The 27,877-nt window shown below is 43.1% G+C and overlaps 2 protein-coding genes across 2 annotated transcripts in view; one reads left to right on the plus strand and one right to left on the minus strand.

Moving 5' to 3' along the window:
- SLC35A1 (solute carrier family 35 member A1) lies at positions 1–26,416 on the plus strand. Its single transcript, XM_073336639.2, has 8 exons — positions 1–202; positions 4,316–4,493; positions 8,699–8,858; positions 10,207–10,359; positions 15,131–15,197; positions 23,642–23,818; positions 24,182–24,316; positions 25,879–26,416. The coding sequence occupies exons 1-8, from the start codon at positions 187–189 to the stop codon at positions 26,010–26,012; spliced, it is 1,020 nt and encodes a 339-aa protein (XP_073192740.1). The 5' UTR covers positions 1–186; the 3' UTR covers positions 26,013–26,416.
- RARS2 (arginyl-tRNA synthetase 2, mitochondrial) overlaps positions 26,050–27,877 on the minus strand; it is a 59,575-nt gene continuing 57,747 nt past the window's right edge. Inside the window, exon 21 of the mRNA XM_078852140.1 lies at positions 26,050–27,831. The gene's annotated coding sequence lies outside the window, so the exon portion shown is untranslated. The remainder of the gene's footprint in view (positions 27,832–27,877) is intronic.

Here is a 27,877-nt window from a genome sequence, read left to right on the forward strand (position 1 = left end):
CCTGCAAACCAATGGGGAATGGGGACACTGAGCGCAGACAGGCCTCAGACTCTATGGTGGCGCAGCTGAACCGGCCGCTCTAGGCGACCCTCGCCGTTCTTTATGGTACCTGGGAGGAGCGGAGGGGGCGGTGCCCGGTTGCCGGCTCGGGCCCCCGCAATCTCGCCAATTTAAGCTGCGGACACCATGGCGCCTCCGAGAGGTGAGAGACGCGGTGCCGGGGGAAGAGGCTGGGTCAGCCCCCTTCCCCGCGCGAGACAGATCCGGGGCGCCGTCCGCCCCCCCTTGCCCCCCTCGCAGTGGGAGCTGCTTGTCCCGGGCTAATTATTGGGGCGGGGGGTTATGGGGCGGGCAGTGGGGCGGAGGGGAGGGGGGCTATGGGGCTGTTGGGGTGGGCAATGGGGCGGAGGGGAGGGGGCAATGGGGGGTGTTGGGGCGGGCAGTCGGGGGGAGGGGAGGGGGGCTATGGGGCGGGCAATGGGGCGGAGGGGGCTATGGGGCGGTTGGGGTGGGCAATGGGACGGAGGGGAGGGGGGCTATGGGGCTGTTGGGGTGGGCAATGGGGCGGAGGGGGCAATGGGGGGTGTTGGGGCGGGCAGTCGGGGGGAGGGGAGGGGAGGGGGGCTATGGGGCGGGCAATGGGGCGGAGGGGGCTATGGGGCGGTTGGGGTGGGCAATGGGGCGGAGGGGAGGGGGCTATGGGGCGGTTGGGGTGGGCAACTAAATGTTTTCAAATGTACTTTTCATACGTGGGTCGTTGTATGTGTTTTGCATTTTTCAGTGTAGACAATAAAACTTTAATGTCATGAAAACTTTCTGTTTGTATTTTCCCTCTGGTTGGACCTTGTAAATCATCTGGTTGTTGCAAAATCTAAATGTTGGTCCTAAAGCCAATTGATATTCCCCTTTGAATTTGCATACGGAAGTATATAAGATTTTATCTATCCAAGGATGTAGTTAATTTACATGATTGCAGCAGTGGGATATGTGAGTGTACCTTGTAGAAATATGTTCTACAATAAAAGGCAGCACTCCCTTAAAATGAGCAAACTACAGGATTTGATTAATCCTGTACAGGAGGTACAGGATTAATCAAATCATACCCAAATGATTATTATGATCAGCTCACCTGCAGTGAACATAGAACAGTCATTCAGTAATTAACAGAGAACAATAAATTTGAATAGATCAAACTACATTTTTTCGAAATAGTGGAAGCAAATTAAAATCTAGAAGCTGTAGAGTGCACAATGCAATTTCACTGAAGTTTGTCAGCTAGGGTACCTACATATATGCCCTGTGTCCTCCATTACAACATATTACGTTTCAGAAACCTGCAGAGAGTTATTAGAGAGGGTTTTATTTATTAGTAATAATATGTAACTCTTTTATAGTGCATTTCATCAGTAGATCTCAAAGCACTTTACAGAAGAGGTCAGTATCATTATGCTATGGGCCAGATTCAGCCATGCTTGTGTTGAACAGTATCTTAATGCAATAAACAGGACTACTTGCAGAATAAGATATCGCTCAACCTGAACAAATGTGGTGAATCTAGTTGTAAAATATTACTAGGTGATGTTTTAATGCAATGGCTAAGAGTTCTAGAGCGATTTCTGAACCACTGGAAAGTTTTAGATTCTGGACTTTTCAAAGGTACCATGCAAAATATGGCATTAAAATGGTACTTGAGAAATTCTTTTAACTAAACATAGATTTGACTCAGTGTTTCTAACATTGTAACATTGCTTCTTTTTGTTTTGTGCACCTCACCCCTGCTGTTGCTTCAGAGAGGCACTGTCTTTTTTATTTTTTTTTTTACTACAACTCTCATCTGCTGTTTTGTTACAAAAACAAACAAACAAACAAAAAGAATCCAAAAAATTTTTTTTTATATTCTCCTGATTTTGACTGCCCTGCTGCAGCCACAACTTAAAAACATTTTAAATTTTGTAAATTACCTTTTAAGGGTTAAATGCCAAATCCCAAAGCCAAACAACACTAATTACCTGTGTCTAGCAAAAAGGTCTGTCAGTTTTGCAACTTTGAATAAAAGAGTCAAATGGATTTTTAGTGGCATTATTTAAAACAAAAACAAAAGCAACTGGTCCTTAGAACTTTACATATTTACACACACACAGATAGATACATACTCATTTTCTTTTCCTTAACATCCCTTCCACACTGCTCTGTTTTTTTTTTACATCTTACATTCCCTTTATACATTTGAGGCAGCTAAGTTCCAATAGAACCCCCTTATGTTCTTTTAGCAAATTTGACTAAATTGTCCAGTCAAATGATTTTAATCAGATAGTTTATTTTTGCCTGACTAATTTACAGACATTCCTTTGGAAAAGGGCCCATTTTTCTTTCAGAATGGCTGCAAAGAAACCAAGAATGCTCTTTCTCTAACACTTTTCCTTTTTAACATTTTCACAAAGTTTAGCTGCTTAATTCTCTCCAGCCTCAGCAGAGTTAACTTTTTTTTTACTCTCTTTTCTCTTTGTAATTATGCCTGGGGGTACCGTACATAGGGCCTTCTCCCCCTTTACCTGCGTCCCTTGAGCCTCTGCAGAGTTAACTTTTTCACTCTTTTTGTATTCCTGGAGTGCCTCTTTCACTATTTTCAGCTGGCTTTGGGTATTTGTAGCCAGCACCTTCCAATTGTCTGCTCCCTTTTCCATTTGTGCCTTTTCCTCTTTACATGAAGACAAGCAGAGGGAAGAATCCTAACATGCCTCCCACAACAACCAAATTGTTGCTGCATCTCTTTTGGCAGCACTAGAAGGTTTGTTTATGAGGATATACTGAGCCAATCTATCCTCCAGGTCCGAAATAGTGCAGACATCAGCTAGGGCTTGTTTAGTCCAAGGACTGTGCCCAAATTTTGAAGGATTTGTTTAAAAGGTGTAATTTCTTTAACAAAAGGTGAGGTTGGTGTTCCTTCTGACTCCATTCCTCCCTCTGGTACTGGCTTACCCTGTTTTCTTTTAAACATCTTAACATGGATATTTCAATCTCTTTGTCACTGCTGGTATTACTTAGCAAATGACACAGCCTAGATTCTGAAATCATAGCTTAATCTATGCGTTTTCCCCCTGCTACCTTCCCGGAGGCCAGCAGGTCCCCTGCTACCTTCCCGGAGGCTAGCAGGTCTGGTTAACCTAATAGAAATGCTTAGCTCACTAGAGCTGGTGGTGTGCACACCAATATTTACAATAACTGAGGTTTTTTACCAATATTCCCCCTTTCGCAATTCTCCACCAAAATGTTATACCAATAAAATAAAAACCAGCAGGATCTTATTAAAGGGAAAAAGGCAAAATACCACATTTATTGTGAATACAGAAAGAATCATAGTAAGCAGTTAGTTATAGTTATAACATTCCATTCAATCTCATATTTATTCACACATTCATTCATACAAACTCACACACACACAGGTTCTGCAAGGTTGTTATCATAGTTACCAGCCTTAGAGTTGCTCATGCCAAGCCACTGGCCAGGTGGCCTGGACATGAGGAGGGAGCAGGGCCTTGTCAGATGCTCATCTGATGCTCCTGGAAGTTGGTTTGCAGAATCAGACCCCAAAGTTCTCACTTTTTAGAGTCTATTTTTATAGAAATTTCTTCCTATGCCAGTCTATGGGAATTGCTTCATCATGCTGTTGCTGAATCAATCAGCAGATAGCACATTCCTGACGGCTCCCTGCTGCTAGATGTTATCTTGTTCTTTGGTTCTCCCATTCTTGAAGCTGTTGGGTGGATTCCAGTCTGCCCTCCGGGGGGGGGGGGGGCGGGTCCTCTGGTTATTTCCAATTGACGCCTTCTTCAGCCGATGGACACTGGATTCTTAGGCTGGCACCTCCCTGATCATTCAGTTATTATCCACACCAAGCATCCATCCACATACATCCTCTATCTCTATTTTAATCACAATTGTTAATACAACAAAAGGGCGGGGAGTCTCTGGGTGCTGTTTCTGTTGTTACAGAGTATTGCTTTGAGTCTCTCTCTGTGAATTGCTTTGAGAACAGACTCTGTCTTAGAATGTACTAACACAATTAGCAGCTTGCAAGTTTCACACATAGAGGGAGAGAAACAGTACCAAAAACCAAGAGACCTCTTAATTAGTAATACCCTGGAATTTAAACTCTGGGGAATCAAACTCATTTGTGATTTTAATACAGAACTTCTTTAATATGATCCAACATTCTTAGTTTAGAATGAGGAGCATACTGAGTTGCTGTAAGTATACTAGCAAGTTGCTCTTTGACTGTTTCATGTTCCTTACTGAGCTATATTTTTTCTTTCAGAGAATGTCAGTTTGCTGTTTAAATTGTACTGCTTGACGGTGATGACCCTGGTGGCTGCAACGTACACTGTAGCTCTACGATACACGAGAATAGCAGAAACAGAACTCTACTTTGCAACCACAGCTGTGTGCATTACAGAAGTTATCAAGTTATTCCTAAGTGTGGGTATTTTGGCCAAGTAAGTATGAGTGCTAACCACTGCTGGAATTGCATGCTCATTCTTCTTCTCACACACATGCAGATATATGTACATAAACGCATATGGACATGAGGGTCTCAGCTAGACCCTCTCTTTTTATATGCCGTACTTGTGAAGCTGGGCAGGAGCGGCATTGAAAAATAATGCTGTGAAAGAATCAATTTAAAGCATGTCAGAGCTTGTGAACTTTTTTCTGAATCACTTCTGTAAACCTCACAATATGCAGGTGTGTCCGTTTGCATTTTTCTCACCCCTGGATTTGTGCTGGAAATGGTCCACCTTGATTATCATGCACATTGTAGGGAGAGTGGTCACTTTAGATAAGCTATTACCAGCAGGAGAGTGAGTTTGTGTGTGTGGTTCTTGGAGGGGGGTGAGGGAGTGAGAGAACCTGGATTTGTGCAGGAAATGGCCCACCTTGATTATCATACACATTGTGAAGAGAGTGGTCACTTTGGATGGGCTGTTACCAGCAGGAGAGTGAGTTTGTGTGTGTGTGTGTGTGGGGGGGGGCGGAGGGTGAGAAAACCTGGATTTGTGATGGAAATGACCCAACTTGATGATCACTTTAGATAAGCTATTACCAGCAGGACAGTGGGGTGGGAGGAGGTATTGTTTCATGGTCTCTGTGTGTATATAATGTCTTCTGCAGTCTTCTGCAGTTTCCACGGTATGCATCCGATGAAGTGAGCTGTAGCTCACGAAAGCTCATGCTCAAATAAATTGGTTAGTCTCTAAGGTGCCACAAGTACTCCTTTTCTTTTTGCGAATACAGACTAACACGGCTGTTACTCTGAAAACTATAAAGCATGTGTTCTAATCCTTTAATCATTCTTGTGGCTCTTCTCTGAACCCTCTCCAATTTATCAATATTGTTCTTGATTTGTGGGCACCGGAACCGGGTACAATATTCAAACAGCAGTCGCACCAGGGCCAAATACAGAGATAAAATAACCCCTCTACTCCTTGAGATTCCTGTTAATGCATCCCAGGATCGCATTAGCTCTTTTTGCCACAGTGTCACATTGAGGGCTCATGTTCAGCTGATTATCTACCACAACCCCCAAATCTTTGCAACCTCTTTAGTATGCAAAAGAAATGCAGCTGGTATATAAATTCAGTGTTATCGCAAGATAACTGAGATATTTGCTTACATTTCAGTTTTTGTTAATTTAAAAGATCCAGCAAAAGTTTTTTTTAATTAATATGCATAGTATCTGCAGTAATATTAGCTTGAATTAAAATTTATAATATTTATTAATGTTGATGCTTCAGTGTATCAACTGATCACCCAATGGATTCAGAAAGCAGTCTGCTCCCTTGGTGTGCATTTTGTGTCTTTGTCTGAAGCAGCCAGTGCTGATCACTGTTAAAGTACAGGACACCAAATAAGATAAACCAGGGTTCTGTTCCAATATAGAATTTATGTAATTAAGTACACTTGCTGTAGTTCTCTACTGTTTGCATTTTTGGCGTTGTATGTTCAAGTATGAAATGTTACTTTAAGCTTTGAATAAATGACAAATGACTGCCTTTTGAAATGGAGACGACTTACAGTTCAAGCTGTGTAATTATTTATTTTGCCTATAATTATGGGAATAAAATGAACCTGGCTTACTCCTGGCCACCTAAACTCTGAATTAGTAATTTGTTCAGATTCCCACATGATTTATAGCTTCTTAGAGTTGGGACTCGAAAAGCCAAACTGACTTGCATTCTAATTTTATTTGGGATTACACATTTTGAACAAATACATACATACATACATATTACAAGCTTGATTATCATTTATATCTCTCTCATATCCAGTCCCATGAAAAACACAGAATAAGTTTCCAAGATGAATGTACAGAAGCATCAAGGATGTTGAATTAGAGCCAAAGCACTTTATTTACTTTCTCATATGTGCCTTGGTTTTGCAGTATGTGTGATTAAGATCTGTTGTGAGATCTTTGTACTCCTTGTGCCAGTGTTGTGAGTGAAGGATGAAGTTTCTTTATTAACTTTTAATTTTTACACTTTTTGTGGGTTTAAGTCTATCTAGGTGTGCTCACAGTGTCTAATTTAACTTTAAATTACAATGTCTAATTCAGAATATTTTTGTTTTTTTATTTTCTCCCGCCCAACTCAGATAAGAGGTCTCACAGAAGGACTGCATATCTGAACCCGTAATATTCAAATATAATCAAATATTGAGTGTGAATAATGAAAACAATTGCTCCTGTTCTCAGAAACGAGAGTGTTTAAAGGGGCATCATTTATTTTTCATTACTGAAATTCCATGCCAAATGTCAAAAGTACACGAAAACTCTGTTGTTTAATCACCAGGCCCCTGCTACCATGCCCCCCCATCACGAAAAATTTCTTAGGCACCTCACACTAAGATTTAGAGAAGTTCCTACTCTTCAATACAATCTGGATGGAACAGATGGAGGAAAGGGGAAACATAACAAGCAAAATGACAGTTTGGCATGTGTCTTGTTAAGTTGTTAATTACGTTTCAGTAGTCTGTCCATTACACTTACCCAGTATTTCAGCTGAGTTTATTTTTTTCTGTGTATAAATAGTAACTATTTCAGCCTCTGGCTACATGTATATAAACTAGAAAACACCTATCCAATGAAACAGAACTAAATCGAAACAATGTAAGCTCAAGAAAACTCAACTGTCTTCTAACTAAGAAAGAAAGTATGGTCAGCTGTAATAAGTATGTTGTGCTCCCTTCCTCTTAACACAAAATCCTGGCATGTGAGGTCATTTTTGTGTGTGTGTGTGTGTGGGGGGGGGGAGTGGGTGTAAAGATTTCTCCTAAATTGTAAAACAAACTGCAGGTTTTTTTTCTGTAGTGAAGTGGTTGGTACTCACAAGAGATCCTTCCTTTAAGTGGTATGATTTGTTTAATCATTTACATCAGTAACTTTGCTGGAATACAACCACTGTCTAATTTTGGTTCATCGTATTACTGCTATAATTTAACTTTGAGTGATCAGCCAAGCAATATACTATCCTTTGGACCTGATCATTCATGCTTAAGTACATTATTTTGTAATAGTACAGTACTGTATTAGAATTGAACAAAGGGAGGTGCAATTCTATCCTTTTTTTTCTTATTTAACAGCCTGCTTTTCACAAACAAAATGTGTGATATATTGTGGGATACCATCGTATAAAAGGTCAGGCTTTTGTGGTATTTTTCCACATTTATTCTAACAGTTAAACGTTACTGTAAACAGAGCATAGTTAATGTAGATAATTCTTTAGAAACAGAAATCTTCTTCCTGGTCTGGATCGTACAGTGCCAGGCAATGTGATGTGCTGTTTGAGGAATAATACCAAGAAACCTCATATTACATTAGATCCTTGTGTAATGTTTTGTTCCACAGTATAAACTTACCGTGTGGTGCTGAGCTGCAGCATCTCTTCCTGTGCCTTTGGCACCATAGCTCTGCCTAGAACACTGCTTGCCCATAGCAGTATTTGGAGAGGCAGAGTACAGGTACAGGAGGGAAGAGGTGCTCTCTAGGTCTGATTAAGGGCTTGTCTAGGAAGGTTAATCTGAATTAATTTAAATGTAAATTTAAAGCGGATTAATTAAACAGCACTAAACCCCTTGTGGACACTTTTATTCAGAATTAAAATGGCCTTAATTTGGTTTATCTTAATTCACTTTGTAAATTACACCAGAGGTGGGACAACTCAGAATCAGAAGAGTGCAAGGGTAGGTTAAAGCCACAGTAGCCCCTCCTTCCCTGGGGTTGAGAGTTCTGTGCTGAACCACTTAAAGGCACAGCCCAGAATCTCACCCAGAGGCTGCAGGAGATTTGGAAAATCACAAAAGAAATTTGAGACGAATCCAATATTAGTAGCAAGAAAGAGCAACTCTGTGTGTATACTTAGCGTGTATACTTAGGGCTGAGCAACTAATGTTATTGAAACTCTCTGTAGGGCCAACCTGTTGCTGAGAATTCATGTGTTAATGCGACTGACCTTTATCATTCCAAAATCTGCTCCTGGCCCCTAATGGTTTGTACTTGCTGGGAACCAAATTGATTTTCGTGTACTTTTTTTAATTAATTGAAGATTCCAAAAGCATGTTTTTAAAGACCTTCCAAAGAACTCTGTCCATGCATCTCACTGTAAATGAGTCATCAAATATGGTTGTGCTAAAACCTTTTATTTTGCAGAGAAACTGGAAGCCTGGGTAGGTTGATGACATCTTTAAGAGAAAATATATTAGGCAGCCCGAAGGAATTGCTAAAATTAAGTGTTCCATCTGTGGTGTATGCGGTCCAAAACAACATGGCTTTCTTGGCTCTTAGCAATTTGGATGCAGCAGTCTACCAGGTAACTGGCATTATTATGGTTAGGAACCAAAACACAGAATCCCGATTTTTACTCATTTTCAGGTTGTAGGTTTGTCTGCTTTAATGAGTTGTAACACCTTAGAATTTAATTATTATTATTATTCAAGCACTGAAAAGTGCTCATTAAAAGACACACATCAGGACAGACACTGAAAGACAAGATGTACTGGGAGGCCCAGAGGCAGGAGATGCTGTATTTATTTTTCATCAGGAAATCTATTTTTTCTCTTATGATTGAGTGTCTTGAAGAAAAGACAAATTTTTAGGAGGTATTTAAATAAGAGGATGGGGGGGCCTGGTATGTAATGCAAGAAAATGCAATGACAGGAATCTTTGTAAGTTTGTATGAACTGAGATTTACACATTTGTGTGAAAATTGGTGGTTGCATTAGTAATGGGGGAAAATCCCATCTCTTGTAAACAGTGATTTATTATTGGCATCATGTGGCATTGTGTGTAGCTACACTTTAAAAAGCTGATTACCACACACTTGCCAAATTCAAGAAAGAAGTAAAACCTGGAGCACATCAAGTGATACAATCTGTAATTTACTGTGCATATGAATAAGGCATGAATTTTGGTAAATCCCTAAAACAGCCTTGCCATCTTCTATGTTTTTGTGTTCAGTTAGAACCAAGTTTTGTTCAGTGTTTTATCATGTTATTTATGTTGCTTAGCACACTTCTGGAAGGTGCTTAAATATTGTGATGATGTGGGTGGTATAAGAACCTTTATAGAAGGGAATAATTCATGTGTGGTTTAAGTTGAAAAGTAGAACCCTAATTATGTTTGTTACTGTTAAACTTTGAAACCATGTATTTAGATTTAATAGTGGAAGGAATTGCGATTAAACCTTTGTTGTAAGTAAATTCCCCCCCCACAAACCTGTCTTATTGTTAAAGTAACTCAATTTGTTAATATAACCCTTATGCAAACTACATAAGAAAAGAAATAACCCCCCATCCGAAAACTTAAAAATTAAAATATTTTGAAATAATGAGGTAAGGTACTTGTATAAAATATTCTACTATCCTTACCGTGTGTTAATCACAATATTGATATTTAAAAATTCACCATATGCACTTCATAATCAACCAATTTAATCAGCCAATAAAATGTAAACCCATTAACTGCGATGGAGTCATTCCAGATTCACATGTTTGTAATTGCAAATGACATTTAGCCTGTAATGAGGCACGGAATTAATATATCTGAGTATGAAATACTATATGCTGATGTCAGTGTATAGCTGAGTTCAGTATTCTATCTGTTGTGGTTTGGATGGAGTTCATGTAACCATATGCTATTTGCCGTTTTCCCTTTTTTAGGTGACATATCAGTTGAAGATCCCATGCACAGCCTTATGTACGGTCTTAATGTTAAACCGTTCCCTAAGTAAATTGCAGTGGTTCTCTGTCTTTATGTTGTGCGGTGGAGTCACACTTGTTCAGTGGAAACCTGCTCAGGTTACAAAAGTACAGGTAAGCCTTATCACTTGGATACCTTCTCTGGACATTTCATCAGAAATAGCAGGCTGCCTTGAGCCACTCCACCTATCTATTTCACTCACTGTATGGTGGCTGTGGAGTATTTGTAATAATGTGTGCCAGGTGCATCACAATTGTGTATCCATTTTCTTTTTGCAGCCACGCTGTTTCACAATGTAAAATGTTAGTTTGATCATCTGTTCAAATTCAGTGGTCCCCAAACTGTGGAGTGCACCCCCGTAGGCGGGTGCGGAGGAACGTTTTGGGGAGGGGCGTGGTAGCCTTCAGCCCTGGTCTGCCCCCAGCTCTGCTCCGTCCCCAGCTCCTGCTCCATACCCAGCTCCTGGCTGCAGCTATGCTCTGCGGCCCCAGCATTGGCCCTAGCTCCCAGCTGGCCATGGCCCCAGACCCACTCCTGTCCCAGCCTCAGCCCCTGTCCCTGACCATGGCCCTGTTCCCAGCCCTGGCTCCCAGCTGTGACCTGTGGGGAGGAGTGGGGGACGGACAAGGGTAAGGGGGAGCACGAGAGAAAGTTTGGGGACCACCGCTTGCTTCTTTGAGAGATGTCCCTGTGGGTGCTCCACTCCAGGTGATGGTGCGTCTCTGCGCCTTTGCTCTGAGAGTTTTATAGCAGTGCCCGCATGGGTCACGCACACGCGGTGCCTGGCTTGCAATGACGTTGGCGCTTCATCTAGCTCACGCGCGATCCGGACTCCTCAGTTCCTTCTCAACTGTCCCCGGCCTGTGACGGAGCTCAGCAATCCCGTTAAAAACCTTCGTTTCAAATAGATAAGTCTAGATAAATTAGTTAGTTAGGATAGTTTAGACAAGTTAAGTTTCAGTTATTAGAGTTACGTCCCCTATTTAAAAAAAAAAGGTTTATTTTTCCATCCCTTAGTACAGTTAGTATTAGGTTAGGAAAATGCATGATTCACCAGGATTTAAAAGACGCACAACGTGCACAGTGGCGATGCCTGTGTCAGATGGACACACTTAATGTGTCCGTTGCCTGGGGGAAAGCTCACATTCCTCCGAAATGTGCCCACTGTAACAAATTGAAGGCTAGGGCCCGAAGGGATAGAGACCTGAGACTTAAACTCATCCTGATGGAGAAATCCTTAAAACCAGCCTCCGACCTGGGGCAGGAACCCTCTTCCTAGCATAAGTCACCGGTCTCCTCACCGCCAAGGCCAAACAACCCACAAAAAAACCCCGGCCATCCTCTTCACCCCATAGAGAGCAGAGAAACACAAAACAGTCACCGACCAAGTCGCTCTCATTGGTGCCTCCTGCACCGCACGGCACTGTCTGCGCGGCGGCTGCCAGCGGAAGCCAGGGCTCTGGTGCCGAGGCTAAAGCTCTAAGCTGCCCGCCTCCACCACGGCACTGTTGGCAGCTCCAAAGGAGATGGCACAAACAGCCACTCCTATCTCCGTGCCACAGCCCAGTGCTGCTACCGCAATGGTGCTGACACAAACTGCACCAGATCAGCACACTGTACCCTCCGATGCAATCGACACCGAGGCTCTTGGCACCACGCCATTTGCAGCACCCCGAGGATTTGTTGGTCTCCTCGACTCTGGAGTCCCCTCTCTTATGCACCGATGTCTCACGGGGGGCCAGCGGTACCAGACCAACATTTATCTTCAGTAGCATCCCATTTTTTCGAGCGCTGAAGATGAGGAGGAGCTGAAGATGAAAACCAGTCCCCCTGCTCCAGTGCTGATATTGTAGTTGTTAAGGTGACCATCTTAAACTGCTGCTTTCTCCCAAACTTGTTGAGTTGCCTGAGATCGAGGATAGGTCACCAGCCGCCATTTTTCTTTTGTGTTAAAAAGTAGTGGGATTAAAGTCCCTTCCCCCGTGTTGTGCAGGAACAGTCTCCACTGCCCCTAATTGGAGGAAATGATCTACCTCCTGGTGTAGCAAATGTTCGCGAGAGGGGTCCTGAAGAGGGACCGGGAGGGGAGATGGGAGGGGAAGTATAGATAGGAAAAGAATGGTATAAGCCTGTCTGGATGACTTCTGGGGCCCATTTGTCCGTGGTGATGGCGGACCATTTCAGGTAGAATGGGAGCAAACTGTCTCCAAGCAGATGGGTGGATGGTGTAAGTGCTGGAATGTGGGGGAGGTCTTCTAGATCCTCGACCAAGCCTTCAAATTTGTGTATTAGAGGTTGAGATGCCACTGGTTGTGGAGGGCATCGTCGTTATGGTCTTTGTCTGTTGGTGGTGTTCATAAGGCCTCTGGTGTTGCTGTGTGTATGTTGGGTATCTATTCCTCTGATATGGTTGATACCTGTATTGTCTCCTTCTTATAGCAGGTGTATGAATGCTGAGGGTCCGGAGAATGGCCTGCAAGTCCTTTATAGTGTGCAGTACCTCAGTGATTTTGGCTGCAACAATTTTTCTCCATTGAAGGGGAGATCTTCGACTGTATTTTCTATCTCCCATGGGAATGCTGAAGAGTTAAACCACCAGGCTCATTGCATGACCAAGGTTGTAGCAATGGACCTGGCGGCCATATCAGCAGCCATGCGTGTAATCATCTGTCCTTCAGAGACCAGAGATTTAAATTGTTGCCTCTTTTCCTCTAGGATCTCGTTAATAAAGCCTATAAATTTGCCATAGTTACTGTGGTCGTATTTGGCATGTAGTGCCGTGTAATTTGCCACTCTGACCGGAAGCGTGGATGAAGAGTATACTTTGCGGCCAAATAGGTCCAACCTCTTATTCTCTTTATTGAAGGGGGTGGATCGAAAGTGCTATTGTTTGCCCCTTCGATTGGCCACTTCCATTACCAGCGAGTTGAGTGCTGGGTGTAGGAATAGAAATTCCAATCTCTTTGAGGAAACATAATATTTTCAGTCTGCCCTTTTGCAGGTAGGAAGTATGGTGGATGGAGTTTGCCACACAGTCTTGGCAGGTTCCATGATAACCCCACTGATTGGCAATGCTGTCTTGGAGAAGGAAGATGTCTGTAAAATATCCATTAGCTCATGTTGAGTTTCCAGCACTTCCTCCAGAGCAATTTTAAGCTCATTGGCCACTCTTTTGAATAAGTCTTGGATGTGGGTAAAGTCATCTGCTGTGGTTGGAGGCATAGTAGCCTTGTCCAGTGAGGAGGATGGTTTGTTGTTGGTTGGTGAGGTGTCGGAGCAGTGTCCTCTTCCTGCTCTGCCAAGGGTTCACCCCCTGTCTCAGTGACTATAGTCTCTGAAGGTGGAGGTGGGGATCTGGCATCTTCCCTACATGGGCTGTGGCACCTGCTGTAGGTCTTCTGTAAGATCCCCAGGGATTCCAGTCTGGCCGGTGACCAGCATAGGGCCTGAGTGGTGCCATCTATGGGTGGCCATACCCCGGTGGCATGTCGTGAGCATATGAGGGTTGTGGCCGTAGGGTCCAGTAAGCCGTCGGTGCCCCGACTGGGGAGGAATGGAGGAGTTTGAAGCAGACTCCGCAGTAGAGAAGGAACTGAGGAGCCTGGGTCGGGTGTGCGCTAGATGAACCGCCAACATCATGCGAGGCAGGCACCACGCATGCATGACCCATATGGGCAGCTGCAAAACTCTCCGAACAAAGGCGCAGGGACCCAACATCACCTCGAGTGGGGCACCTACAGGGGGACACATCTTGAAGAACCTCAGTTACTGCACAAGGTGAGTAACCTCGTACTGATTGAAACAGGCTTGTTGCTCTGCCATATCCTATGGTTTTTGGAAGAGAAGTGATTGCCACAAGTAGCATAAATTACCACTATTGTAAATTCAATAGCATAGAAAATATTGCAGCAATTCACTTTTTTCAGTAATTGGTGTTGAGTGTACTCTAGTAGTTGGAGCAAAGAGCTGGGAATCAGTAGTAATAATAATATCTGGCTTTTACATAGCACTTTACAAATGGAGGTAAGTGTCATCCCCATTTTACAGATGGGGAAACTGAGGCACAGAGTGGTGAAGTGTCTTGTCCAGTCACCTAGTGGCAGAGCTGGGAATAGAACACAAGTCTCTTTAGTCCCAGTCCAATGCTCTATCCACCAGGCTAAACTGCTTCCAGAGAGCTGCATTTCATTCCTAGTTCTACTGGTGTCTTGTCTTGTGTGACCATGAGCAAGTCACTTAGGCCAGCATCTTTAAAGTTGTGTGCTTAATGTTAGGTACCTAAATCCATACTTTAGGCAGATGAAGTGCCTTCCTTTACCGTGATCATTGTAGGTGCTCAGTCCCCCTGAAAAGGTCACTTAAGTGCCTTCCTGTAGGTGTGCAAATTAAAAGAGTAGCTATAACCATTGTAGTAAACTGAAATATAATGACAATCTGCATACTACTAGTGCGTCCTCACATGGGAGTTAAGGGTTAATCTATAAAATACTTTAAAATCTGCAGGTGAACCGTGTGAGTGTAAAAAGTTACTACAAGATTAGAGGAAATAAAGAAACCTCATGTGTCTGAAAAGCTGAGAGATAGGGTTGGTGGTTTGCCTTTGTAATTTGACTTGTGTGTCTCAGTACTTCTAAGGTTAGTAAACTATACTTGGCAAACCAAACTCCATAGTGAAGCATCGGTGAATAGAGCTAGCTAAGCTGTAGGGCAGCTGTGGCTAAGAAACGGTTATTTACTGTAGCTATAACCTAACACATTTTCATGTTGTAATACAATGCTAATATGTGGTGCTCTTAACAAATTGGCTTCTGGAAATAATGACTGTAAATTACTCTAGTTATACAACTAACCTCCTACCTGTTTTGTTTATGATTCATGTTGCAGCTGGAGCAGAATCCCTGGTTAGGGTTCGGCGCTATAGCGATTGCTGTATTATGTTCAGGATTTGCAGGTAAAACATTTCTGTATGCAGTTTGTTTTAAAAGAACAGGCCAGGACCTTTCCTCATGGGAAAAACTAAAACATTTCACATCTCTTATATTAACTATACTTATTGATTTACAAGACTGTTTGAGAGTTAAGCAAGGACTTCATCCCCTTCTGCACACAGTTTCCTTCTATTTCCTGTGGTTGTTACACTGGATTTGTGACATCACAATATTTAAATTGCAAAATATAGTGATGTTACGAACCCATGGTTTTGAGTTCAAGGCTGGCTTAAGCAGGAGAGGCGGGCCTGTGAGAGGAAGAGCCTTTCTTCATATATAAATATCTACAGTTATGCAAAAGGAAAATGAGAAAGTGACTTGCTCAGTACAGTTTTTTAAATAAAAACTCCTTTTCCAAGTTTGCTTTGGTGTGAAAGCTCCCTTAAGATTTAGAACAGAAGACCCACATTCTTCCAGGTGTGGAATGGAGTTCATTTCAATTTTAGGGCTGGTTCCGCCTCTGGAATAAGCCCTTCCCTAGTCCTGTGGGTGCAGCTGAAAATCAATGAGAGGCAGCAGGATCAGGTGTAATTTTAGATGGTGAGAGGAGAAGCAGGAAACATAGAAGAAATTCTATAAAAATAGAGTCTTTCCTTGCTGCCTTTTATCCTTTCACCACTACAGGAGCCAGGGAACTGGGAACAAGTGAACTGCCGTTAAAGGATAATTGCAGTTGTGTTTTCTACTGGATAAGTTTACAGGGTTCAGAAGGAATGCTTTCCTGGCTGTAAACTTAGAACTGGTGGAGTCAGTTGCTGCAAATCATACTGGGTTTTTTTTTCAGTTGAATAATTGGTCATGAACCAAGAATTATCACTTCCAACCACTTCTAGTTCTCACCACATGAAGCTTCCCGTGAGGCTCCTCTGGTTGTCACATGTTGTCAAGGCTGAATCCCCACTCTGTCACTCCAAGTGCAGAAGTAGGGCCCGCAACTATTTTAAAAATTAATACTTGCCACTCCAGGCCTGTATTAAACTCCTAAGGTTACAGCTTTTCTCTGGCCTTGGCTTGGTAAACGCTGCCACCACCCAAATGCAAAAAAACCCCCTTGGACCCAGGAAGGAGCACTTGGGAATTCCTCCCTGTGGAGTACCCTCAAGCCCTTCCCCCCCCGCCGCTCTCCAGAGAAGAGCTGAGAAAGAAAACAAAGGAAATTAGCTGTTGCTACCATCTAATCAAACAACATGCACAAACCTCTTAGGATACCAAAAATCCAATCCTGTTCTTTAAAAAGGTTAATTTTATTAAAAACAAAAAGAAGAAAATACATCTGGAACTTAGGCTTTTGCTAGATTTTAAAAGAGCAATTCCAAAAATCAAGCACCCAAAATAGCTTTCTTGGGGGTTTAGCTTAAAGGTTACCAGCAAACAGAAGCATCTGGGATTAGCACAGAGGAGTCCACAAGCCAATCAGAAATAAAAGAAATAACCCTAATCGCATCTAGCTAAACATTCTGATTTACTTATGCATTTGGAGTTCAGATAAGTAGTTCTAGGCATGATCTGATGATTTATGATCATACCTGGCTTAAGTTGCTTATAGCATGGCTGCTCTCCCTCCAGACCAGAGAACAACAGACAAAGGGAAAGTTTCTTTCCCAGTTTTAAAAGTTCTACCTTCCCATTGGCTTTTTTGGTCAGCTGCCCACTTTTTTTTGTTTTTTATGTGGGGGACTTTTTAACTCTTTACAGGTAAAACAAGTGGAGAACACCTACCAAGAGGGATTTTACAGCTAACTGGCTGGCTGTCCATCAAAGGGAGCTATCCTCCCAACTTTATTTATCACACATGTGCTGATTGCTATATTAGTAGAAAATTAATTCCTTTTGAAAAAAGATCTTCGCAAAACCAGCCTCATTCATAATACAGACCCCCAAAGTGCCTATCTAGGGCTCTAGCAGCCTTCTCCAAAGGGTTAAAAATACAAATAAAAAATTAATTCAGCAGCTATTCCTCAGCCTGAAACCAAAATGCCTTAATCAAGCCAGCATCACCTTCCCCACCTACCTCAGCCATTACCATGTCATGCCGTTCCCTCCCCAGCAGCCTGTGTAAATAGGTGGGCCTTGGCAGCCTACCCTGAAGATCAACAAATTCAAACCATTTAGGACCAGAGTGGGGGAGATTCAGAGTTGAGGGACACCTCTCTTCTATAGCGAGAGGGCATCAGGACTAGGTACCTCCCTGACAACAATTGTTGCAGTGTAGCATAGGGAAAGATATGGGTAGATCTAAAGCCATTTTGGGCTTTAAAGGTTCAAAACAACACCAAGTTCCACTCAGAAACCATTATGCAGTCACTGTAGAGCCCAGTGCATTGGTATCATGTACTGCCAGTGAAAATAACCACTTAATGAGCTAGCTGATACATTTTGCATTAGCTTCAGTTTCAGGGCTGACCAGGTAGAGTGTGTTGCGCTTGTCTAGCAAAGTCCACATCTGAAAAACAGTTGGAATCTCCTAGCCATACGAAAGTGGAAAAAAAGCTTTCTTTGAAACTATTGCTATTGTGATGATAATAGCAGCTGGGGATCCAGTGGACCTATAAAAATGGTTTTGTCCAATGTAAACTGACAGAATACCTTTTAATAATTCCAGTCTATATCAAGAATAGCTTCTCCTGAGTGCTGTCCACTCCATCACCCCCAGTAATATTGCCCAGTTGATTTGTGCTTTTTGTGTGCATTCAGATGTTTTGTACTAAATCTCAAGTATTATATCATTGGTCTGGAAAGCAGCCTCAGACAGTTGTGTTCTTCCGAGATGGTAACATTTATGGGTCATGTTGACATCAAAAGCAGCTTATTGAGCAGTTGATTAAAAAATAATTCAGACTTAGTTTTCCAACTGGCTGCAATGAATTATGTCTCAGTGGGCGGAAAGCAGAACAATGAGACCACTGTGAATTTAACAACTACTGTATCAATCACAGACTTTGGTTTTTTTGCTCTGCTCTTACAGTATATATCTCTGCAATGATGTCCAATTTTCCTGTTTAATTTTTGTATTTACACATGTGCAGTTATAAATCTGCTCTGTAGCCTCTGTATGTCTCATACATACTTGCTATGTTTTTTGTATTTTTTTAAATTCTGATGGTCTTAAACACTAATTCTATTCTTCATCAGTAAACTAGTAGCGTGGCCCTGATTTTTCAAAGAAGCTAAACATCTCTAGCTCCCTTTGACTTCAGGTGGTGTGGTGGGTGTCTAGCGCTGGTGAAAGTTATGCCCCTAATTTCTGTTATACAAGCACTTCCTCCTCTTCCCATTTCTCTTCATTTACCCATCCCATCCTGGTTCAGTGGTGATGTGAGGGCAGCAACTAGGAATAAATACAATAATTAACAAATGGAAAAGGGAAAGAGAGAACAGTCAGGATGAATTAGAAATTATGAAGCAAGAAAATTGATATGGGAAGCTAAAGACAGAAAAATCCATGGTTGTAAGGACAATAACAAATTTTCTCCACTATATCATGAGTAAAAGAAATCTTAACAATGGTATAGCCCAGGGGTGGACAAACTTTTTGGCCCAAGGGCCATATCTGGATGGGGAAATTGCATGCAGGGCCATGAATGTAGGGCTGGGGCAGGAGTTGGGGTTTGGGAGGGGGTGCGGTGTGCAGGAAGGGGCTCAGGGCAAGGGGTTGGGATGCATGAGGGGTGCGGGGTGCAGGAGATGGCTCAGGGCAGGGGGTTGGAGTGCAGGAAGGGTGTGGTGTGCGGCAGGGGGCTCAGGGAAGGGGTTGGGGTGCAGGAGGGGCACGGAGTGCGGGAGAGGGCTCAGGGCAGGGGGTTGGGGTGCGGCAGGGGGTTCAGAGCAGGGGATGGGGTGCAGGGTGTGGCAGGGGGCTCAGGGCATGGGGTTGGGGGGTGCAGGAAGGGTGTGGCATGCGGCAGGAGGCATTCCTTTTGAAAAAAGATCTTCGCAAAACCAGCCTCATTCATAATACAGACCCCCAAAGTGCCTATTCAAGGAAGGGGCTTGGGGTGTGGGGTGCAGGAGGGGTTCGGGTTGTGGGCTCTGGCCCGGTGCCACTTACCTGCAGCGGCTCTGGGGTGGCAACAGCGTGCTGTGGGGCTAAGGCAGGCTTCCTGCCTGCCCTGGCCCTGTGCCGCTCCCGGAAGCGGCCGGCACGATGTCCCTGCAGCCCCCGGTAGGGAGCGGGGGTGGCAGAGGGCCTCGTGCACTGCCCTCGCCTGCCTTAGCCCCACTGCGCCACGGGGGTGGCAATCCCGCAGGTCAGATCCAAAGCCCTGATGGGCCAGATCCGGCCCGTGGGCAGTAGTTTGCCCACTCCTGGTATAGCCCATTACTAGGTGAAGATGCTAAAATTGGTAATGCAGCAAAAGCACAAGTGTTCAATAAATATTTCTGTTCTGTATTTGGAAAGCAGTAGGATAATGTATTTGTGTCATGGATGATGAAATACTTTCCAAACTATTAGTAATTAAGAAGCATGTTAGACAACATCTACTAGGGATAAACATTTTAAAACGAGCAGACCTGGATAACTTGCACCCAAGAGTCTTGAACGAGCTGGTTGAGGAGCTCTCCAGCCCACTGATGTTAATTATCAATAAATCTCGGAATACAAAGGAAATTCCGAAGACTGGATGAGTTCTGTTGTGCCAGTATTCAAAAAAGGGCAAGTGTGGTGAACTGGGTAACCATAGGCTGGTTAGCCTGCCATCAACCCCAGTCATAATTATGGAAAACCTGATAGGGGATTCAGTTAATAAAGAATTAAAGGATGCCAGCTGACATGGTTTATGGAAAACTGAACTTGTCAAACGGGTTTAATTTGTTGATGAGGTTACAAGTTTGGTGGAATAAAGATAACTGCATAGATGTAATACTAAGTCAAACACCTTACAAAATTGTTAGAACCACTCAAGCTTCTCATTCAAAAAGAAGCATTATACAATATCAAAGCACAAGTTAAAGGGGTTAAGACCTGGCTAACTAACATACCTCAGAGTATTTGTCAATGGGGCTCATCATTGAATTGGGGTGTTTCTAGGGGCATTCTGCAAGGATCGGTACTAGGCTGATGCTATTCAACATTGTCGTCAGTGGTTTGGAAGTGGGGGGGTGTTAGGGGGCTTATTCCTTCACCCACTCACTTCCCTGGTCCTTCTCGCATGAACAGAGAGCAACAATACCCGAAGTCCGAAGGTGCAAACAATTCAATGTTTATTAGGGTGAACTTCCAGCAAGCATGATTCCAGTTTCCTTCCTTAGTGTCCCCCTTCCCAGCTCTGACACCACAGAGCATTACCTGTGTCCCTATTCCCGTTCCCCACCTTAGCAAAACATGATTCCAATTCCCCACCCCCATTCCCTGTTCCCATTTCCCCCCTTAGCAAAACATGATTCCAATTCCCCACCCCCATTCCCTGTTCCCATTTCCCACCCCCACACACTTCCTGATTGACTGCAGACTATATAGTAAAACTTGAGTTCTGCTTAACTCTACCTTAACCAATCATTTTCCTGAAATTTAACTAACCAATCCTAACATATTGTAACATGATTATGTAACCAATTATATCCCACCACCTTAATTAGTTTACACCCAGCAAAATTAATTATACAGCAGACAGAAACAATCACAGAACCAGACAGAGATCATGCAAATAAACAATAGCAAAGTGGGAACTAGAATGACAAAACAATACAGAAGTGAGGATTTCACATCCCTACTATTGATAAGTGAGTTCTTGCCAGACAGGATGCTATCAAACTAAGTTTCCTTTTACATCTTCTAGGCACTTCCCTTTCTCTGGAGGCAATAGGCATTATCAGGACAGGATTGTATTCCTAACAGCCCAATAGCACCTTCTTTCAATGTGACTAGTTTGGAACGTGAGGATATGACCGTTGGCTTCCCAGCTTATGGCTGCCTCTGCTGCTTAGCCAAAGGCCTTAGCCTAAGAACAGGGCCTCAGACTGTCACAGTAAGAGAAGGCCCTTACACTGGCAGACAGTGATTTTGATTCTTTCTTTTATACCTCTAGAACTAGCTAAGTGATAAGAATACACCTAAATTCTTAGAGTATAGGCCTTTACAGACATGCCTGAATATCTGTATCCTAACAAAAAGAAAAGAAGGACTTGTGGCACCTTAAGAGACGAACACATTTATTTGAGCATAAGCTTTCGTGAGCTACAGCTCACTTCATCAGATGCATTCAGTGGAAAATATAGTGGGGAGATTTATATACATAGAGAACATGAAACAATGGATGTTACCATACACACTGTAACAAGAGTGATCAGATAAGGTGAGCTATTACCAGCAGGAGAGCGGCGGGGAACCTTTTGTAGTGATAATCAAGGTGGGTCATTTGCAGCAGTTGACAAGAACCTGTGAGGAACAGTGGAGGGGATAAACATGGGGAAATAGTTTTACTTTGTGTAATGACACATCCACTCCCAGTCTTTATTCAAGCCTAAATTAATGGTGTCCAGTTTGCAAATTAATTCCAATTCAGCAGTCTCTCGTTGGAGTCTGTTTTTGAAGCTTTTTTGTTGAAGAATTGCCACTTTTAGGTCTGTAATCCAGTGACCAAAGAGATTGAAGTGTTCTCCGACTGTTTTTTTAATGTTATAATTCTTGACATCTGATTTGTGTCCATTTATTCTTTTACGTAGAGACTGTCCAGTTTGACCAATGTACATGGCAGAGGGGCATTGCTGGCACATGATGGCATATATCACATTGGTAGATGTGTGGGTGAACGAGCCTCTGATAGTGTGGGCTGATGTGATTAGGCCCTATGATGGTGTCCCCCTGAATAAATATGTGGACACAGTTGGCAACGGGCTTTGTTGCAAGGATAGGTTCCTGGGTTAGTGATTCTGTTGTGTGATGTGTGGTTGCTGGTGAGTATTTGCTTCAGGTTGGGGGGCTGTCTGTAAGCAAGGACTGGCCTGTCTCCCAAGATCTGTGAGAGTAATGGGTCGTTCTTCAGGATAGGTTGTAGATCCTTGATGATGCGCTGGAGAGGTTTTAGTTGGGGGCTGAAGGTGATGGCTAGTGGTGTTCTGTTATTTTCTTCATTGGGCCTGTCCTGCTGTAGGTGACTTCTGGGTACTCTTCTGGCTCTATCAATCTGTTTCTTCGCTTCAGCAGGTGCGTATTGTAGTTGTAAGAACGCTTGATAGAGATCTTGTAGGTGTTTGTCTCTGTCTGAGGGGTTGGAGCAAATGCAGTTGTATCGTAGAGCTGGGCTGTAGACAATGGATCGTGTGGTGTGGTCTGGATGATAGCTGGAGGCATGTAGGTAAGCATAGTGTTCAGTAGGTTTCCGGCATAGGGTGGTGTTTATGTGACCATCGCTTATTAGCACCGTAGTGTCCCGGAAGTGAACAGGGTGTGGTAAATGATGATGAGGACTGGGCAGTCACACAGAGTGATCTGGATTGCTTGGTAAGCTGGGCCCACTAAAACAAAATGCACTTGAATACAGCCAAATGCAAATTATACGTCTAGGATCGAGGAATGCAGGCCAGACCTGGAGAATAGGGGACTGTATGCTGGAAAGCAGTGGCACTGAAAAAGATTTAGGGGTCATAGTGGACAGGTAACTCAACACAAGCTCCCAGTGTGATAGTTGTATCCACTACAAACAGGTGCTGCTGTACAGTTGTGGGGTCTACATTTTAAAAAGGATGTTCAGAAATGGAGAGGGTGCAGAAGAGAGCCACAAAAATTATTCAGGTGCTGGAGTAAACGCTTTATGGTGAGCTCTTTAAGTGTCTCAATCTGTTTACCTTAGCTAAAAGAAGATTGAGGTGACTTGATTCCAGTGTGTAAGTAGCTTCACGGGGAGACAATAATGGGTGCTAAAGGGCTGTTAGATCAAGCAGGGAAAGGCAGAACAAGAACCAATGGCTAGAAGCTAAGGCTCAACAAATTCAAATTAGAATTGGGACATGATTTTTTTTCAGTAAGGGTGATTAGCCATTGAAACAAAGAACCAAGGGAAGTGGTAGATTCTCCATTTCATCATATCAAGACTGAATGCCTTTCTGGAATGGGTTACCTAGGGAGGTGGTGAAATCTCCTTCCTTTGAGGTTTTTAAGATCAGGCTTGACAAAGCCCTGGCTGGGATGATTTAGTTGGGGATTGGTCCTGCTTTGAGCAGGGGTTTGGACTAGATGACCTCCTGAGGTCCCTTCCAACCCTGATATTCTATGATTCTAAGATGTGCTTTAGCCAAACAAGTTACTGGGCTAAATATACTGATAATAGATTAAATGTAATGGTTTGTGATAGACAGGTGGTCAACTAGAAGATGATATAATGATCCCTTCAGTCCTTAAACCTCTGTATATCTACAAACCTTTAAGAGTGATTTTTGCATTTACCTTTATTGAATTCTCTCTTTTCAGGAGTCTATTTTGAGAAGGTATTAAAGAGTTCAGATACTTCCCTGTGGGTGAGGAACATTCAGATGTACTTGTCTGGGATTGTGGTGACTTTAGTTGGTGTTTACATGTCAGAAGGAGCTCAAGTTCTTGAGAAAGGATTTTTCTATGGCTACACATATTATGTCGGGTTTGTCATCTGTAAGTATCTTTCAGTTCTGGTCCCCTGTGATGTTGCTTCCGACCGATTGATGCAAAACATTCAAATTCAGTAAACACCCTTTAGGGAGTGAGTTTGGAGAGGAAACATTTAGATTTCCTTATAAAAATTAAATAACTGCTTTTTCAGCACATTAACTAATGAATAGAACATCTATAATAATTCTAGTCATGTCCTTTCTGCTAGATGCCATTTAGACGATCTATTTTGCTGTGTGTGGTTTTTAAAATTACAGGTTAGCAAGATCAGATCATAGTACAAACAATCTATACACCATTACTGGGCTAAACAAATCATTTTTACACCAAAACTTTAATAATAAGAATGTCTTATTTGCTTCCCAGTGCTTGCCAGTGTTGGAGGCCTCTACACTTCGGTTGTTGTTAAATACACAGACAACATTATGAAAGGGTTTTCTGCAGCAGCAGCCATTGTCCTTTCTACTGTTGCATCGGTGATGCTGTTTGGTTTACAGATCAGTAAGTTGTTTTTGGCTAATATTTGAAGTGACCTCATATCCTTGTTTCATCCTCCCGAGTAGGCTGGTTACAGTGCATGTTATAATACTTTACAGTCTACTGTGGGGTGGTTGGTTTTTTTTAACCTTGGCATGTAATTTTTAGGACTGATGTTGGCTAGCGCTCAAGCTGTGTTGAAGCATATTTCCTGGGTATTGTCGTCCTATGTGTTCTAGTAATAGTATGCTTCGTGTTCGTGGGGGGGGGGTTCAGATTTGCCCCTCCTTCCCCCAACATCCCTCACTTGCTACTGAGAAAGGCTGAATATCAAAACCTTTCATTTTCATGTTCACCAGAGGCTGGAACTCTTTCATGTTAAGTCGCTCCGTTCTGTCAGTTTCTGATCCTGTGGCTAATGCAAAAATTAGTATTACCGTATCTCTGGCAGATGTTGAGTTGCTGAGAGTAGCTAATAAAGGAACTGCTACAATATTTTCATGCAGCATTCACTAACTCTGAGCCAGTCCTAAGTTAACTTCTCAATTATTCCTGAAATAGGAATTCCCAGTCCACAGTAGTTGTTCTATAGAGTGCTGTAATGACTGTTACTGTCCTGTTTACACTGTGCCATGACTAGCCTGTGTGCATCAGGCAAACCCCAGCGTAGTGGTTTAAGGACAGATCTTACATCCTTCACTGCAGAGAAAAGGTAATATCTTTTATTGGACGAGTTTCTGTTGGTGAGAGAGACAAGCTTTCAAGCCACATAGAGCTCTTCAGGTCAGCTCTGTGTGGCTCGAAAACTTCTCTCTCTTACAAACAGAAGCGGGTCCAGTTAAAGATATTACCTCACCCACCTTCTCTCTCTAATGTCCTGCGACCAATGCGGCTACAACTACACTGCGGTCAGAATTCTGTCTGAGGTGACATTTGCCCAGCAGGAAGAGGCAGAGGGCAGTGGTGCAAGAACTTAAGAATGTGAGGGGTGGTATGACTTAATGAGGTGAAACTTGCAAGGGAATTTTGCATAAAGTGAAAAGCTTCCCAAGAGTTAGATCTGATGGGCTGTGGAACAGTGCCCCAGGGTGAGTGGTAGAAGCTTGACTGTCATTTTTAAAACTAGACTGGACAAAACACTAGAAAATGCACTGGAGGGAACTTCCTGGAGTGGCTGATCTAACTTCTGTGACAGAACCTCAGTTTTACTAATAGTACTCAAAAGTCAGACTAGATTTGGAAAAGCAAACTGTATCTAGATTACAATTCCAGTTACGGAATATTTTTTGATTAGAGGCCAATCATGGGTTTGTTTTGACCACATTGAATGAGCAGAATCCAGCAGTCACTAAGGAAGAACAAATACAGAATGGTAGGATGTCTGTTTCAGACTTGCTCCTCTGACCTTCACCATATGACTTACAAATTATTAGGATGACAGCTCACATGTCTGTTAGAGTTGTATAAATTAAGGAGGATGTTGGAATAGTAGACTGTAACTTTCTCAGTTAAGTCTCCCTTGAAAGTTTTATTTTTTTGTTGTCATTTGGAGCTGAGTGTTTAAACAATGTTTTGTTTCCTTCCAGCTATAAGCTTTGCTCTTGGTGCTTTCCTTGTTTGTATTTCTATATACCTGTATGGATTACCTCGACAAGACACCACAAAAATCCAGCCATCATTAGAGACAGTGAGTTTGAAAGAGAAACTTATTAATATGTGATGTATGCCATAACAAAGGACAAGAGACACTGCAAAGGAAAGACGCGGGGGAAAAAACCCCTGTTTTTAATTAGCCTTAAACTAGTCATGGAAAGACTTAACTTGGACAGAATAAAAGCAGCAGTTAATTCTGGAAGAAACTGAAGGGTTTTCTTTGGATGCTACAGACTCTCCATTATTGCCAAGCTCCTGAAGAAGCTTGTTCATGTAAGGCATGTTCCTTTCATGTTGGACTGTGAGGAGCCCACCTACCAGCAATGCAGAATGAAGGAATTGAACCTTCTGTTGTATATAAAAGAGGGACATTCTCTCCGACTGTATATTTGAATGACTATATTGTGCCATTTATGGGCAGAAATACTCAAAGGCTTCAGAAGCTCTATTAAAGGAGATCTCATTACCAAAGCTGCTCCTTGCACTCATTTGGCTCCTGAATTCTGAAAATGTTGGTCTGATTTTCCAAATGTAGGGAAAGAAGAACCTTTCCTTTGACTAACAGGTGTATCGCAGGGGTGGGCAAACTTTTTGGCCTGAGGGCCACATTGGGGTTGCACAACTGTGTGGAGGGCTGGGTAGGGAAGGCTGTGCCTCTGCAAACAGCCTGGTCCCTGCCCCCTATCTGCCCCCCTCAGAATCCCCGACCCATCCAATCTGCCCTGTTCTTTGTCCCCTGATTGCCCCCTCCTGGGACCCCACCGCCTTTTCACTGTGACCTTTTCCTATTCTTTAAAATTCTTCTTATGGTAAAGAAAACCCCCAACAAACAAAATAAGATAAATTTAACTTGACTATAGAGGGGCAATAGCAAAACTGAATGTACACAAAAGACCTTATTTGGGTTTATTATGCACTGTGACCCTCAGCAGGCCTGGAAAATCCCCTACTGCTAAGTGTTGTCACTGCTATTAGGGAAGACTAGGAAACCCAGCCAGGGGCATCTAAAGGCTAGAAGCCAGTATCTGGGCTCTGAGGCATAGGTGGGGTGGCCTGCAATGGTGGCAGCTGGATGGTGGAGGCGGCAGCAGGGGGGATTGTCCTGGGCCCTGCAACCCTGAGGGACAGCTCTGCAGGCAGGTGCCCAACCCCACCTCCTTAATGTCTCTGCAGGCACGCCCAGCCTCCCTGTTCCCCACCTCAGTGATCTGCTGCTGGCCGCTCCCAACAGATGTTCCCCGGGCTGCTGCAGAAGGGGCGTGTTCCCCACAGATTTTTGCTCCCCTATTTTTCTGTGGGGGGGGGGGGGAGCCAAGAAATCAGCAGAAGGTAGGAATTCTGCACCCCCCCACAGGGCATAGACTTCCCCCAGGAGTATACACATTAAGGGACTGATTAGCAGGGGAGCCCTAGGCTTGGTTAAGATAACATGCTCAATGGAGGATAGAAACGTAAATATTAGCTCATGTGTTCCTCTTCCTCATTCTCTGTGGTGCTTGTCTTTCAACACGAGGAAATGTAGTGACAACTGAGCTGATTCATAAAATGAACTTTCTCCTTTACCCCTCCCTCTGAGGCGAATTGAGCAGCTGTGCAGCTCCATCCATTTTAAGTAGCGGATAAAGAGCTAATCTGGCAGGGGTGGGGGCTGTACTTAGAACCAGTCTTCCAAGTACACAGACGCTTCGATTTTATTCAGGAAACACAGACAAATTCTGCCAGGGCCTTCTATTGCTCGTCATGAAATAGCAATAGGGTAATATGCTAGGCTCCCCTCCTTTCCACTATCATATTGTTTTACGGCACATCTGCTCCAAGGTCGCAACTTGTGCTCGGTGGTTTTATCCTTAGATTAGGATGTGGTTCTCATGTTGCGGTTTCTTCATCTCAAAAAAAAAAAAAAAAAATCAAAACCACTTCTCAGAGCCATCT

Source organism: Lepidochelys kempii, chromosome 3 (assembly GCF_965140285.1).
Source record: "Lepidochelys kempii isolate rLepKem1 chromosome 3, rLepKem1.hap1, whole genome shotgun sequence".
In the NCBI taxonomy this organism is placed as follows: domain Eukaryota; kingdom Metazoa; phylum Chordata; order Testudines; family Cheloniidae; genus Lepidochelys; species Lepidochelys kempii.